General features: G+C 51.1%; 1 protein-coding gene across 1 annotated transcript in view; it reads left to right on the forward strand.

The window, feature by feature from the left end:
* Nucleotides 1-4,304: 4,304 nt before the first annotated feature.
* OLFML2A (olfactomedin like 2A) overlaps nt 4,305-12,362 on the forward strand; it is a 30,534-nt gene continuing 22,476 nt past the window's right edge. The window contains exon 1 of the mRNA XM_077850636.1: nt 4,305-4,454. Coding sequence (XP_077706762.1) covers nt 4,320-4,454 — 135 coding nt within the window. The 5' untranslated portion in view covers nt 4,305-4,319. The remainder of the gene's footprint in view (nt 4,455-12,362) is intronic.

Raw genomic sequence — 12,362 nt, forward strand, 5'->3', positions numbered from 1 at the left:
CTCTCTCTCTCCCCCTGTGTCTGTCATGAATAAATAAATAAAACCTTTTCAAAAATAAAATAAAAATAAATAAAAATCCTTATCCTGGCATTTACACTCCTGCCTTGTCTGACTCCACACATTTCTCACCTGCTACACAGGATATTTTGCAAAGCTTCCTTGCACTTTGAAGGTGGCTGTTCTTACCAACATTGATTAATCTGTACCATATATTTCATCTGTGCTGGCCATTTCCTGGGAGATTTAAGTTAACACTGTGTTGTCTAAATCTTACACCTGCTCTATGAGGTAGCTCCAATATTGTCTCCGTGATACACTGATGAAGTCACCCAGCACTAATGGGGATTCCAAACCTAGTGTGTCAGACATCAGTACCTGAACCTTGGCTCCTTCAAGCTGGAACTCTGCTGGTTTCACCCAACCCACTCCCAAACTCCCATTCATCTTTCAAGATCCTGTTTAAATATGTCCTCGGGGACACTTTTTTAAATACTTCCCATGAGGGGACACCTAGATCCCCTCTAATTGCTTCCCTACTACCATTTCCCAGCCCAAGAGCAAGGGAGAAGTTTAGTGTGGTGTGAGGGGGAGAAGGGCAGAAGAGATGGATCCTCTGGGTCATACCCTCAGCTCTGAGTTCTAAAATGTGTCAGGACATTGTGGCTTTCCTAGGCCTTACAGAACTTCCCTTCCTATCACGAACCTCTGGAGGTAGTGAGGTCCCCATCCCTGGAGATCCATTCAAAGGCTAAGTGGCCCTGCAGAAACCTCCTGAAAGCCTGAGGTTTCAGTGGTGGACAGATTCCAAGTTGACCTTCAGAGATAGGCCCAAAAATGCAGCCAAATACTCAACCCTTGGAAGCAACTCATCCTCTTCCTTCACTCCAGCTTTGTTGCCACTTCCTCCTAAAAAGCTTCTCTAGATCTGACTAGTCCAATCCCTTTATTCTCTCCCTCATCATTATAACCCAGTGCTGAGCACAGAGCCTGAACACAATAAATAATTGCTAAGTGGGTGAAAGGATGAATAAAACAAATCAGACTTTTCTACTTAGTAACTGTGACCTTGGGCTAAGTGTTACTTCTAAGCCTCAATGTCCTGGTTTCTAAGGGGAGGAAGGGAAAATAATGATAGTGGCTATTTCACAGGATCTTTACGAGAATTAACATCATGCATGCAAAGCCATTAATATAAGGCTTGGCCTGATAAATGGGATATTAAAGAGCTATCCTAATTCCCATTCACCTCTCTGAAAATGCTCCTTGGGAAGCGTTAACTACCATGAAACTGAGAAAAGTGAGGGAAATGACAATGTACTGAGACCCCAGCCACTGCCCTAAACATACAGAATCCTATGAGGTAGGCACCTACCATGTGTCCGGCAACTACTATGGGACCTTTTCCCTATAGTGTCCCCCACACTCTAACAATCCTGAGAAGTCAGTACTTTCCCCCAGTTTACAAATGAGGAAACAGGCTCAGAAAGACAAATGGAAAAGATTCTCATCATGGGCAGGACTCCTGACAGAAGTGCTGGAAAGGAGGAAAATATTTAAGGATGAGGAGGGATCTTCAGGGGAGTAGTCCTGAGGCCACAGGCAGACAGAGGAACAGGACAAAACAGGGGTACAGTTAAGAACAAAGCAGGTTTGAGCCCCATCGTGAGGGCTTTGCCCAGTGGTGGTGGAGACAGACACTAATCAGATCAAATAACCACACAAACCCATGAGTGCACATAAGTTCCGCGAGTGAGAACACACCTAGAAGTTCCTTGTGCTGTGGGAATGTGTGATAGGGGGATGTGTGTTCATTTTGGTTGGGGGTGAAGATGAGGGGAAGCTTTCTGGGATATGAAACATTGAAATAAGATGGGAAGGATGAGTAGGAGTGAGTAAGACAGCAGAGAGAATTTCAGGAGGAAGGAACAGCATATGCAAAGGTCCCAAGGCCAAGTGGAACTGAGAGAATCCATTTGTGATGTGCCTGCTGAGGGAAAGAGGAGTTGGAGAGAAGGGTGAAAAGGAAGAAAGCAGAGATGATGGGGCCATGTTGTGGAACAGCCAGCACAGGGCAGAGTCTGGGGCAATTTCTTCTGTGGAAGAAATTCCGGATCCCAGCCAGAGAGTCAGAGCCAGGCTGCATGAGGACAAAGGTCTGGGAAACGGAACCTCTGTGAAGTTCTGTGTAAGTCCTTTTTGTCTATTATTTGAATAGACAGGACACACATTACAAAATTCCCAATGCAAAAAAAAGTATTCAATGAAAAGTAAAGCTTTCTCCTTACTCTGTTTCCTAACAGTTTCTTCCCTTCTGAGCAGTAACCACCATACTGGTTTATTGTGTGTCCATTCACAGGTATTCTATGCACATAAGAACACACACCAGGGGTACCTGGGTGGCTCAGTTGGTTAAGTTTCTGCCTTCTACTCAGGTCAGGATCCCAGGGTCTTAGGATCAAGCCCTGCATCCTCTGGCTTCTGGCTCAGCAGGGAATATGCTTCTTCCTCTGCCCCTCCCCCTACTCATGCTTGAGTGCGCTCTCTCTCTCAAATAAATAAAATCTTTTTTTAAAAAAGCATACACACACCCCATATTTATTTTTTTATACTAACCCAGCCCTGGTTTTGACATGTCCCCAGATTTCTAGTCATGAAAGAAGCTAATTTGTACTGAACACCTGCTGCACATGACTTGTTAATGCAGCTCAGAGTTAGAGGGTACCAGACATTGTGCTAGAGTAGTAGTTCTCAAACTATAAATCCTTTGGAGGGCTTGTTAAAGCACAGATTTCTGGGCAGCCACGGTGGCGCAGCGGTTTAGCGCCGCCTGCAGCCCAGGGTGTGATCCTGGAGACCCTGGATCAAGTCCCACGTCAAGCTCTCTGTATGATGCCTGCTTCTCCCTCTGCCTGTGTCTCTGCCTCTCTCTCTCTCTCTCTCTATGAATAAATAAATAAAATCTTAAAAAAACACACACACAGATTTCTGGGCCCCATCCCCTAGAGTTTCTGCTTCCTGAGATCTGGGGTAGAGCCTAAGAATTTGCATTTCTAAGTTTCCAGGTGGTGCTGAGGTGCTGAGGCTGCTGGTCCTGGAACCACACTTCAAGACTACTCAGCTAGCATTTTCATGCACGAGGGATGTGCACTGTTGACTTACATCTCTCCCACAAGGGAAGGCATAAAAGACACAAGGAAACACACATACCAGAAAGTTTCATAGAGTGATAAATTCTAAGAAGAAAATGAACAGGGGAAGGAATATGCATTAGGGGGGATGTGCTTGAGAGTAGCAGTAACGTAGAGCATCTGGGGCACAATTGAAGGTTCTTTTTTTGAGCAGTTGAAGTTTACAAGGGCAGGTAAACAGACACGGGTGGGAACTGTCATGGGATCAGGGGATGGTCACCTACAGAGTCAGTGCTGAGAGGTCAGAGAAGGCCAGCTGGCACCCTGGGGTGCAGAGGTAGAAGGACCTGCAAAGTGACTGCGAAGGAGCCCAGCAAAAGGTAACACGGGGAAACCAAGAGAGGAGAGGGTTTGAGAAGGAGGCATGAACAAGAGCTGTTGATTCTGGAAGAGTAAAGAGGTGCCGCCTTGGGTGTGGTTGCAGGAGCTCCCGAGGACCTCAACAAAGGACCTCAACAAGCCACCTCCCAAGCGAGACGGTCCTGGAGCGAGGGGATGGGCAGGGAACCTGAGTGACGACCGGAGGCGGCTTCTTTTCAAAATTTTTCTGCCTGGGAACAGAAGAAATGAAGCGCTCCCTCCTGAGGATGGGAGGCGGGAGTTTGAACGGCAGGAGCTACTGGAGTTTAGCCGGGAGGCGACGGGAGGAATTTTGGAGGGAAGAGGAAAAGAAACAAGCGGGAGAGGGGGGTCTGAGCCGTCAGGGAAGCAGAGCCGGCGGGGTCTGGCTGTTGGGAGAGCTCAAGGGCTCGCAGGCCCTGGAAACGTCACTCGTCTGGACTTCACAACCATTCCAAAAGGAAAGCACTATTTCCCCCACTTTCCAGGTGAGGAAACTGAGGCTCAAAGAGGCGAAGGGACACGCCCAAGGACCCACCTCTCCTAGAACCGGAGTCTGGGTGGGAACAAGACCCTTTTCGGTGTCCTCGCAGGGATGCCCTTCGGGGAGCCGCCCAATGGCGGGAGGCCCCCCCCCCCAGCCTGGCTCCGCCCCCGGCCGCGCGGGAGGGGGCGCCGGGCGGGGGGCGCGCCGCGCGGGCTCTGCAGGCTGCCGCGCCGAGCTCGCAGTGCTGCCCGCGCCGCCCGGCCTCCGCGCTCAGCTGTGCGTGTGCCCACCGTGCGCATCCCGCCATGGCCGTGGCCGCGCTCCCGCCCCGGCCCCGGCCCCGGCCCCGGCCCCGGCCCCTGCTGCTGCTGCTGCTGCCGCCAGTGCTGCTGCTGCTGCTGCTGCCGCCGCGCGCCGGCCGGGTGCGCGCTGACAGTAAGGTACGGCGCGGCTCTCCCACCCGGGCTCAGCGCCGCGGGGAGCCGGGCGCGAGGGGGCGCTGTGGCGGGGGTGCGGACCCCGTAGGGTGTGGGGCCAGGAGCCGAGGAGCGGGAGAGGGGAGACCCGACGGGCTCAGCACAGAAGCCACTCGAGGCCACCACGCAGGGAGAGGAGCGCGTGGTGGAAGGAGCAATGGAGACGCTAGGGGCACCTGGGACTGTGGTCTCAGGAAGGCTCTGGGACCTAGGCCAGTGCAGAGAGGAGATCAGCACTGAGTCCCAGGGCCAGGAAGTCGGGACCCTGGGAGTTTGGAGGGGATGCAGACAAGAGATGCAGCCCCTACCCTAGGGAAGCGATTCCCTGGAGCGCTGGGCAGGGGCAGTGTGGAAATCTGGCTCAAAGTTTCCATGGGACGCTGCCCCATATGGGGCAGACCCCTGGGTAACTGCTACCCATGGACTCCCAGGTTTGCAACAGACCCTAAGCCAAGGCTTTCGGGCCATGCTGAGGACCCAGAGTTCCCACCCAATAAACCTAGTGCGCTGACCACTCGCCTGGCCTCTGGTAGTCCTGCCAGGGATCTCATGCACCCTCTGGAGGTCACTGCGTTTCCAGAAGGGACCTGAGCTCTTCTCAGTTGCAGCTAAAAGGATCTGCTCCGGTGTCAAGCAGCCCTGAATTCAGATCTCCACTCTACCTCTCAGCTGGGTGACCTTGGGCCTTTATCTCTCCCTTTACTCATTTGTAAATATGTAATAGTCTCCCTTTACTCATTTGTAAATATGGGAATAATAATAGTTCCCACTTGTAAATATGTAATAGTCTCCCTTTACTCATTTGTAAATATGGGAATAATAATAGTTCCCACTTCCTGCAGTTGGTGATCTTTACCTAGGTCATGCCTGGAAAATGTTTAGCACCACACCTGGTACCTAGTCAGTGCCCAATAAATCATGCTGTAGGTATGAAATCTTACTAGGGGAACCCAAAATAACTGGTCAGAGCAGGGAGGGACCCTTTGAGGGTGTTCTGGAAATGACCCAGTAAGGACAAGAAGGGGACTGGGAATGAATGAGGGGCAGGAATAAGGTAGAACCCTGCTTGTGGAGCATAGGAGCAAAAGAGTGGCTTTTCTTGATGTCTCTCCCGCCTCTTACCTGGGTAGAAGGTGAGGCTGCACTGTCTGCAGGCAAGGTAAAGGGCAGAAGTCACTAGCCACATGGTAAGTATGTGAGCACTGGGCACCCACAGACCCACATCCTGAAGATCCAGCTCTGGGTATGAGCTGCAGGCGAGCTGCAGTCCTGACCATGTGCTCCATAGACAAGAAGGGAATGAGTATCATTCCTATTTTACAGATGTGGGAAATAGGGTGTATAGAGAAGTCACTAGCTTGTGGTTCAAAAAACTTGGGTTCTGGCCCTTTGTTGTTCTTTGGTTGTGTGACCTTGAGCAAGTCACTACCTGCCTCTTGGCGTCACCCCATCTGAAAATGTCTGCCAACTTCCTTTCTGTGCAGGACCTTCTTGGATTCCTTGACCTAGCTCAGGTTGGGGAAGAGTGAGCAAAAAACCCCACATAACCTGATCAATGCTTTGCCCCTCCCATTTCTCTGGCTGGGAGTACTCTTTGGTCCTGGGCATCCTCTGAGCCATGCAGAGGGCTGTAGAGCCTGTGGGGGAGGGCTAGCACTCAAAACAAAGCAAAGACAAAGAAAACCGAATACCCTGTTTATGTAGTGAGTCAGCCAAACACTTGCTAGGGTGTGTGTGTGTGTGTGTGTGTGTGTATTTAGTTGTCCCAGGGCAAGCTTGAGCTGGTGGGGTAGGGAGGCATACCCTAGAGTCTGGAGGATGGAGCAGCTGGGGGACACAGCACAGCTCTCCTTCAGACACCTCCCACCCCACACCACTTCAGCCAGCTGGGAAAAATAAAAATCAAGTGATGGGTGAATTTACTCTGCATTCCTCAGCACAGCCGGTCTCCTGCTGGCTCTACAGGGAGAGCTGTTTTCATAATCACCCTCTCCCTCCCCCATAACCATCCTTCCTCTCCAAGCCTGTCCAATTTGGGGGTGGGGGAGGGGGAGAGCCCTACAAGGGCTGGGACTTGTAGTCTATCTTATCTAGGGCCCTAAAGGGTTACGTTGGCCCTTTCCTCAGGCTTCCTACTCCTGGGAGGTCCAATCCCCCCTCTTGCCCCATACTTTCACGGGTAAAGGGGCACTCAACCCCAGTACTCACCACAGAACTCTGTGGTCTCAGGCAGCTTCTCGCTCAGTATGTTTCAACTTCGTGTTTATAGCAAGGTCTCCTAAACAGGACTTGGAGTTTTCATCTAGGGAAGTGCTTGTCCAGCAATGGGAATGGGAGAGGGGGTTCACAGATTCCTTGGCCCCTCTGAGGGACTGCCCAGCTTGGAATTTGGGATGGACAGACAGGTAACTACATGAATCCCAGGCATGGCACCTGGTAGCTTGCTTTCTGCTGTATGTCCTTGGAATATGGCTGAGAATTCCCTATTGCTACTTCAGTTTCCCCATTGGTGCCTCACTTCCTCCATGCATCCAGATGGGGGAAGGGGGTCTTTGGTCATCCCTGCCACTGACCAGGGGCCCAAGGACAGAGGAAAGGCCAAGGCTTGTGGGAACTGGGCAAGGGGAGTGGAGAGGCTGAAGCAGGCAGGCAGAGGTGTTGTAGGCTGGATCAGATGTTCTAGGCCAAGCTGGCCCTGGGGGTTAGGTGTCGCTGCGCCTCCACTCTGGGAGTTTCCGCCTGTAGCTATAATTGAAAACAGGCTCAGGGCAGACAGGGGATACAAATGATGAAGTCCTCCTTCTGTACAGAGAGCATAGGGCCTGGGCAGGCCCTGCAGGGTCTCTCCACAGGGAAATTCTTGCCTCAACATTCCCGTTGGCTGGGGCACCCAGAACAAAGTACTGAGAAACACCCTCTGTGCCAAGCGCCATGCCCAGCACTTAAATCCAGAATCTTACACAACCCTGCTGCCAACACTCTGAGGCTTCAGTGGTTTCCCCCCCACCCCCCGCCCACCCCTTCCATTTGACAGGCTTGAACACTGAAGGTCAAAAGAGTCAAATGGAGGAGTTTGGAGAAACCTGGAATCTCAGCTTTCAGTGGGCATCCAGATAGCCTGTGTAAACCAGAGAGTGCGAGTTAAGAAGTGTGGGTTAAGGCCAGGGTACCTGCATTTTCCACGTGCATTCCAGGTCATTCCAAGGTACATCCCCCAGTTGAGAACTCATGGAGTTACAGGGAGCCATGGAGCAAGAAAGTAACAGATCACCAAAGAGGAGCTTTTGAGAGGTTAAACTGGCAGAGAGGTGACTCCTGTCTCCCTAGAAGCAGTTAATGTGGTCTGAACTCAAGCTGTGGTCATGAAATGGAGAGCCAGAGATAGAGATGGGGGATATTTAGGATAAAGAAATGGAAGAACATGACTAAGGGTTTTTCCAGTGTAAAAAGAAGGCTCAGAGATCTGGGTTGGGTGGGAGGGTAGATGGACATCAGTTGAGAAAAGATGCTGGTTCCAGTTTTGGATGGCTTAAGTTTAGGGGTCCTGTGCCATCCAAGGAGGTGTCCCGCTGGCAGTGGGCTCTAGGAGAGGTCTTTGCCTGCAGGAAGATATGGAAACTGGCTCTTAGTAAGTCTGGGTAGACCACGAGAGAAGAGGGAAGACTCCACCTCAGAGTGACACAATTTGAATCTGCTCATTTCTAGAATATTTCACTACTTGAACCCCCCTCTTCCCACTGTGGCCAGCTTTATCCATCTCTCTTCAGAAAAATCTGAAGAGATTCTGCCATCTCATTGTAGGATTTCCTTGCAAATACCTAGAGATGTTTTTAAGCTCGAACCACCTGCCCTTCTGGGGTCTTTGACAGAAGTGTGTGCTAAGTGAGGCTATAGAGAGAGGTGGGGGCGCTAAGGCAGGGACTTTTCCTGCTTCCCAACAGCTCCAGCCCTTATGCCCAGGGCAGGGTAGGCCAGGCCCAGTGGGAGCCCCAGGCCCTATACTGTCCCCTGTGACCCAACCCAAGGCCCTCTTCTTCATCACACTTCAGTTGTTGGAGAAGCCCTCACTGCTAATGATGGGGAATCATGGAAGGAGCAGCAAGTAAACCAAATTTTTGGAGTCAAGCCGTTCATAGTGACCCTAGGCAAACCTCTAATCTTCTCAGATGCTCAGACTTCTCCTCTTTAAGATGGCATTGTGATGAGAGGAAGGAGAGATAGAAAATGACATGCTGACATGAGGGAGGGGTTTTGGCGGCCACTCAGATGGCAGTTACTTTGTGCCAGGTTTGGTGCCAGGTGCTCTGCATGCACTGACTCATTTCAGCCTCAGGACAAGCTTATGAGGCAAACATCCTCCCCATTTTACAGAGGAGGATGCAGAGACTCAGAAGTGTCAAAGCCGTGCAGGGGAAGGGAGGAGCTGGGGTTTGAGTCTGGGCCTGGATCCACATCACAGTGCTTTGCTGCCTCCAGTCAGGCACCAGAGGCTCTAGTAATCACCAGAGGAAGAGCCTTGCATGGGATCCTGGCAGCTTGGGCTGGGAACAGAGGCCCTCTTCTAGCTCCTGGCCAGTGTCAGGGCCTTGGCTGCCCTCTCTTCGGACATAGCACCTCATCTGAGGACAGAAAGAATGTTGCAGGCTGATATGGAGGCTGCTGCTGGTGAGGGTGGACGCTAGGATGATCAATGGGTCCCCAGGAGGAGGCCTCTGTGACCCAGCCACACAGAGCACAACCATATCTGCCTGCTGGGGGAGCGGTGACAAGAGGTCCACGTCAGAACTGGAAAGAGGGTCCAGGAGTCTCAAAGAGAAGGCAGGCATGAGGCATTGGCCCCAACATCTAAGGAATATGTGGGACCCCTAGCCTTGCTGTCAGCAGTCACAGGCAGGAGAGAATCACCCTGTAGTGTCAGCGTATACCCCACCCACAGAGGGCCCAGGACAAAGCTTCCACCCATAGCTTCCTCCTTCTCCACCTTCTTCATCCCCCAGGAGAATGGAAGTCTACCCACACTGGGCTCTAATCCCCTCAAACAAGTCATCTGATGGCTCCAAGGCTCAGTGGTCTCGTCTGTAGGACACTGCTAAGAGTATCTACCACTTCATCCACATGGAGAAACGAGCCCATAAACAACCCCCTTTCAGGAACATTGTTAGTAATAATAACAGCTACAATATACACACTATGCTGTGGACTCCTGGCACTGGACCGAGCGTATTCCTGGTATCCTGTCTCTCATTCCTCACACAGTCCTTTGTTGGGTAGACACTAGTGGTAGCCTCCTTTTATAGATGAAGAAACTGAGGCACAGAGTTTAAGTAATCTGCTCAAGACACATAGCTGTAGGTGGCCCATGGCCGTGAGCCTAACCACTGCCCCATGCTTCCCAAGCACATTGTGAGTTCTCAGTAGGTGTCTCCTCCAGCACTCTGTGCCCCAGGCTTGCCTCCTCCATCCACCATCTATCCACGAAGCAGCCCAAGTGAGCTTCCAGTAATGCAGCTCTGAGCCTGGCTCTCACCTGCTTAAAGCCCTTCCATGACTCCCCAGTGTTTTCAGGAAGAAGCCAAGATCCTCAGCCAGCTGTCAGTGTTCTCCATGAGCTGGTCTCTGCCACCCCTAGCCTAACCTCCTGCCACCCTAGGGTCCCCGCAAGCACCAGCCAGAGCAAACCTCTTCCAGGCCCCCAAGTGTCATGCCCCTTTTCATCTTTTTTTTTTTTTTTAAGATTTATTTATTCATGAGACACAGAGAGAGAGAGAGAGGCAGAGACACAGGCAGAGGGAGAGGGAGAAGCAAGCTCCATGCAGGGAGCCCGATGTGGGACTCTATCCTGGGTCTCCAGGATCAGGCCCTGGCTGAAGGTGGCGCTAAACCACTGAGCCACCCAGGCTGCCCCCTTTTAATCTTTACTTATCTGATTTGCCCTCTCTGGAATGTCCTTCTTCTTAGAGACGTCCCCCAAGGGTGCCCTCCCAGAGAAGTTTGTATGGGTGTCTTCCTCTGTGCTCTCAGAGTCCACTCTGCTGGCTTCTCCCATAGCAGATCTGCTCAAGGATGTACCTCAACCTCAGATTCCCTGCGTGGAGCCTGCTTCTCCCTCTGCCTGTGGCTCTGCCTCTCCTCTCTCTGTGTCTCTCATGAATAGATAAATAAAATATTTTTTTTAAAAAAAAGAATGTACCTCAATCTATTTCTTCTGTACTTCCAGCTGTCACCCAGGATCCAACAGAGGCAAGAGGCTCAAACAGGTGTCTGACAGCTCAGAACAGAAATGGAGTACCTATGGCCCCTTCCCCAGAGGATCCTGGGACACTCCAGGGCACTGGGATTGGCAGAAAGCCTGACGGAGCCATGAATTCACCTGAATTCCTCTGGCTCCAGTGCAAGCTGAGTACCCGTGAGGCCTGGGTGTTTGTTGCTTGAGCCATGAAGAGCTGTATCCCCAGAGCCTGGAGCCCAGGATGGGCTGGCTGAGCCAGCTAGGGGAGTGGCACTACCATCTCACAGCTACTCGCTCAGGCCGCAGACGCCATGCTCTTAGCCCTGTGCTCTAGCATGTCTGCAAAATGCAGGCTCATTGATCCAACATATATTTTCAGGTCAACTATTATGGGCCAGGCAGGCACCATTCTGTGGTACAGGAGAGAACTAGACAAAGTCCCTGTCGCCAATGGTTCCTTCAGTAGAATAAGGGAAAAATAAGCAAACACAGATATAATACTTCAGATGGCAGACACCTGGGTGGCTCCGTGGTTGAGCATCTGCCTTCAGCTCAGGTCATGATCCCGGGGTCCTGGGATCGAGTCCCACATCGGGCTCCCTGCAGGGAGCCTGCTTCTCCTTTTTTTTTTGAGCCTGCTTCTCCTCTGACAATGTCTCTGCCTCTCCCTATGTGTCTCTCATGAATAAATAAGTAAAATCTTTTTTAAAAAAACTCAGATAATAATAGATATAATAAGGAAAAGCAAAGCCACCAGATAAGGGGACAAAGAGTAAGGGGAAGGGAGTAGTCTAGAAAGGCTTCTCAGAGGAGGTGCTGTGTGAGTAACATGAGGGGATGAGCCAAGAGAATATCAGGGGGTTAAGGGTTTCAGAATAAGGGTACCACATCTGCAAAGGTCCTGAGGCTGGAGTGGAGTGACCCAAAGGAAGGAAAGGGTGGCATGAGAAGGATTTGGGGGAGGCACTCAGCTCACATAGGCTGTGAAGGCCAGGGTAAGGACTTTGGAGGTAACTAGGCCCCCGCATACACAGGTATTATTAAAGGGTGTGATGCATATGAAAACTGGGATGTAATAGATGCCCAATGAAAGGTCTTCATTCATATCTTTTACTATCATGATAAACTACACATAACGTTTACCGTTTTAACCATGTTGAAGTGCACAATCCAGTGGCACTTAGTACATTCACCATGTGTGCAACCATTACCATTACTTAGTTCCAGAACATTTTCATCACTCCAAAAGGAAACCCCATGCCCATGAAGCAGTCACTCCCCATTTTCCCCCTCCCAAGTCCTGGCAACCACGAATCTGCTTTCTGTCTGTGGATTTGCCTATTCTGGATATGAATAAATGGAGTCATATAACATGTGGCCTTTTTTTTTTTAAACATGTGGCCTTTTGTCTCTGGCTTCTTTTTTTTTAATTTTTATTTATTTATGATAGTCACACAGAGAGATAGAGAGAGACTGAGAGAGGCAGAGACACAGGCAGAGGGAGAAGCAGGCTCCATGCACTGGGAGCCCGACATGGGATCCGATCCCGGGTCTCCAGGATCGCGCCCTGGGCCAAAGGCAGGCGCTAAACTGCTGTGCCACCCAGGGATCCCATTGTCTCTGGCTTCTGTCACTCAGTGTCA

This window comes from Canis aureus, chromosome 16 (genome assembly GCF_053574225.1).
Source record: "Canis aureus isolate CA01 chromosome 16, VMU_Caureus_v.1.0, whole genome shotgun sequence".
NCBI lineage: Eukaryota > Metazoa > Chordata > Mammalia > Carnivora > Canidae > Canis > Canis aureus.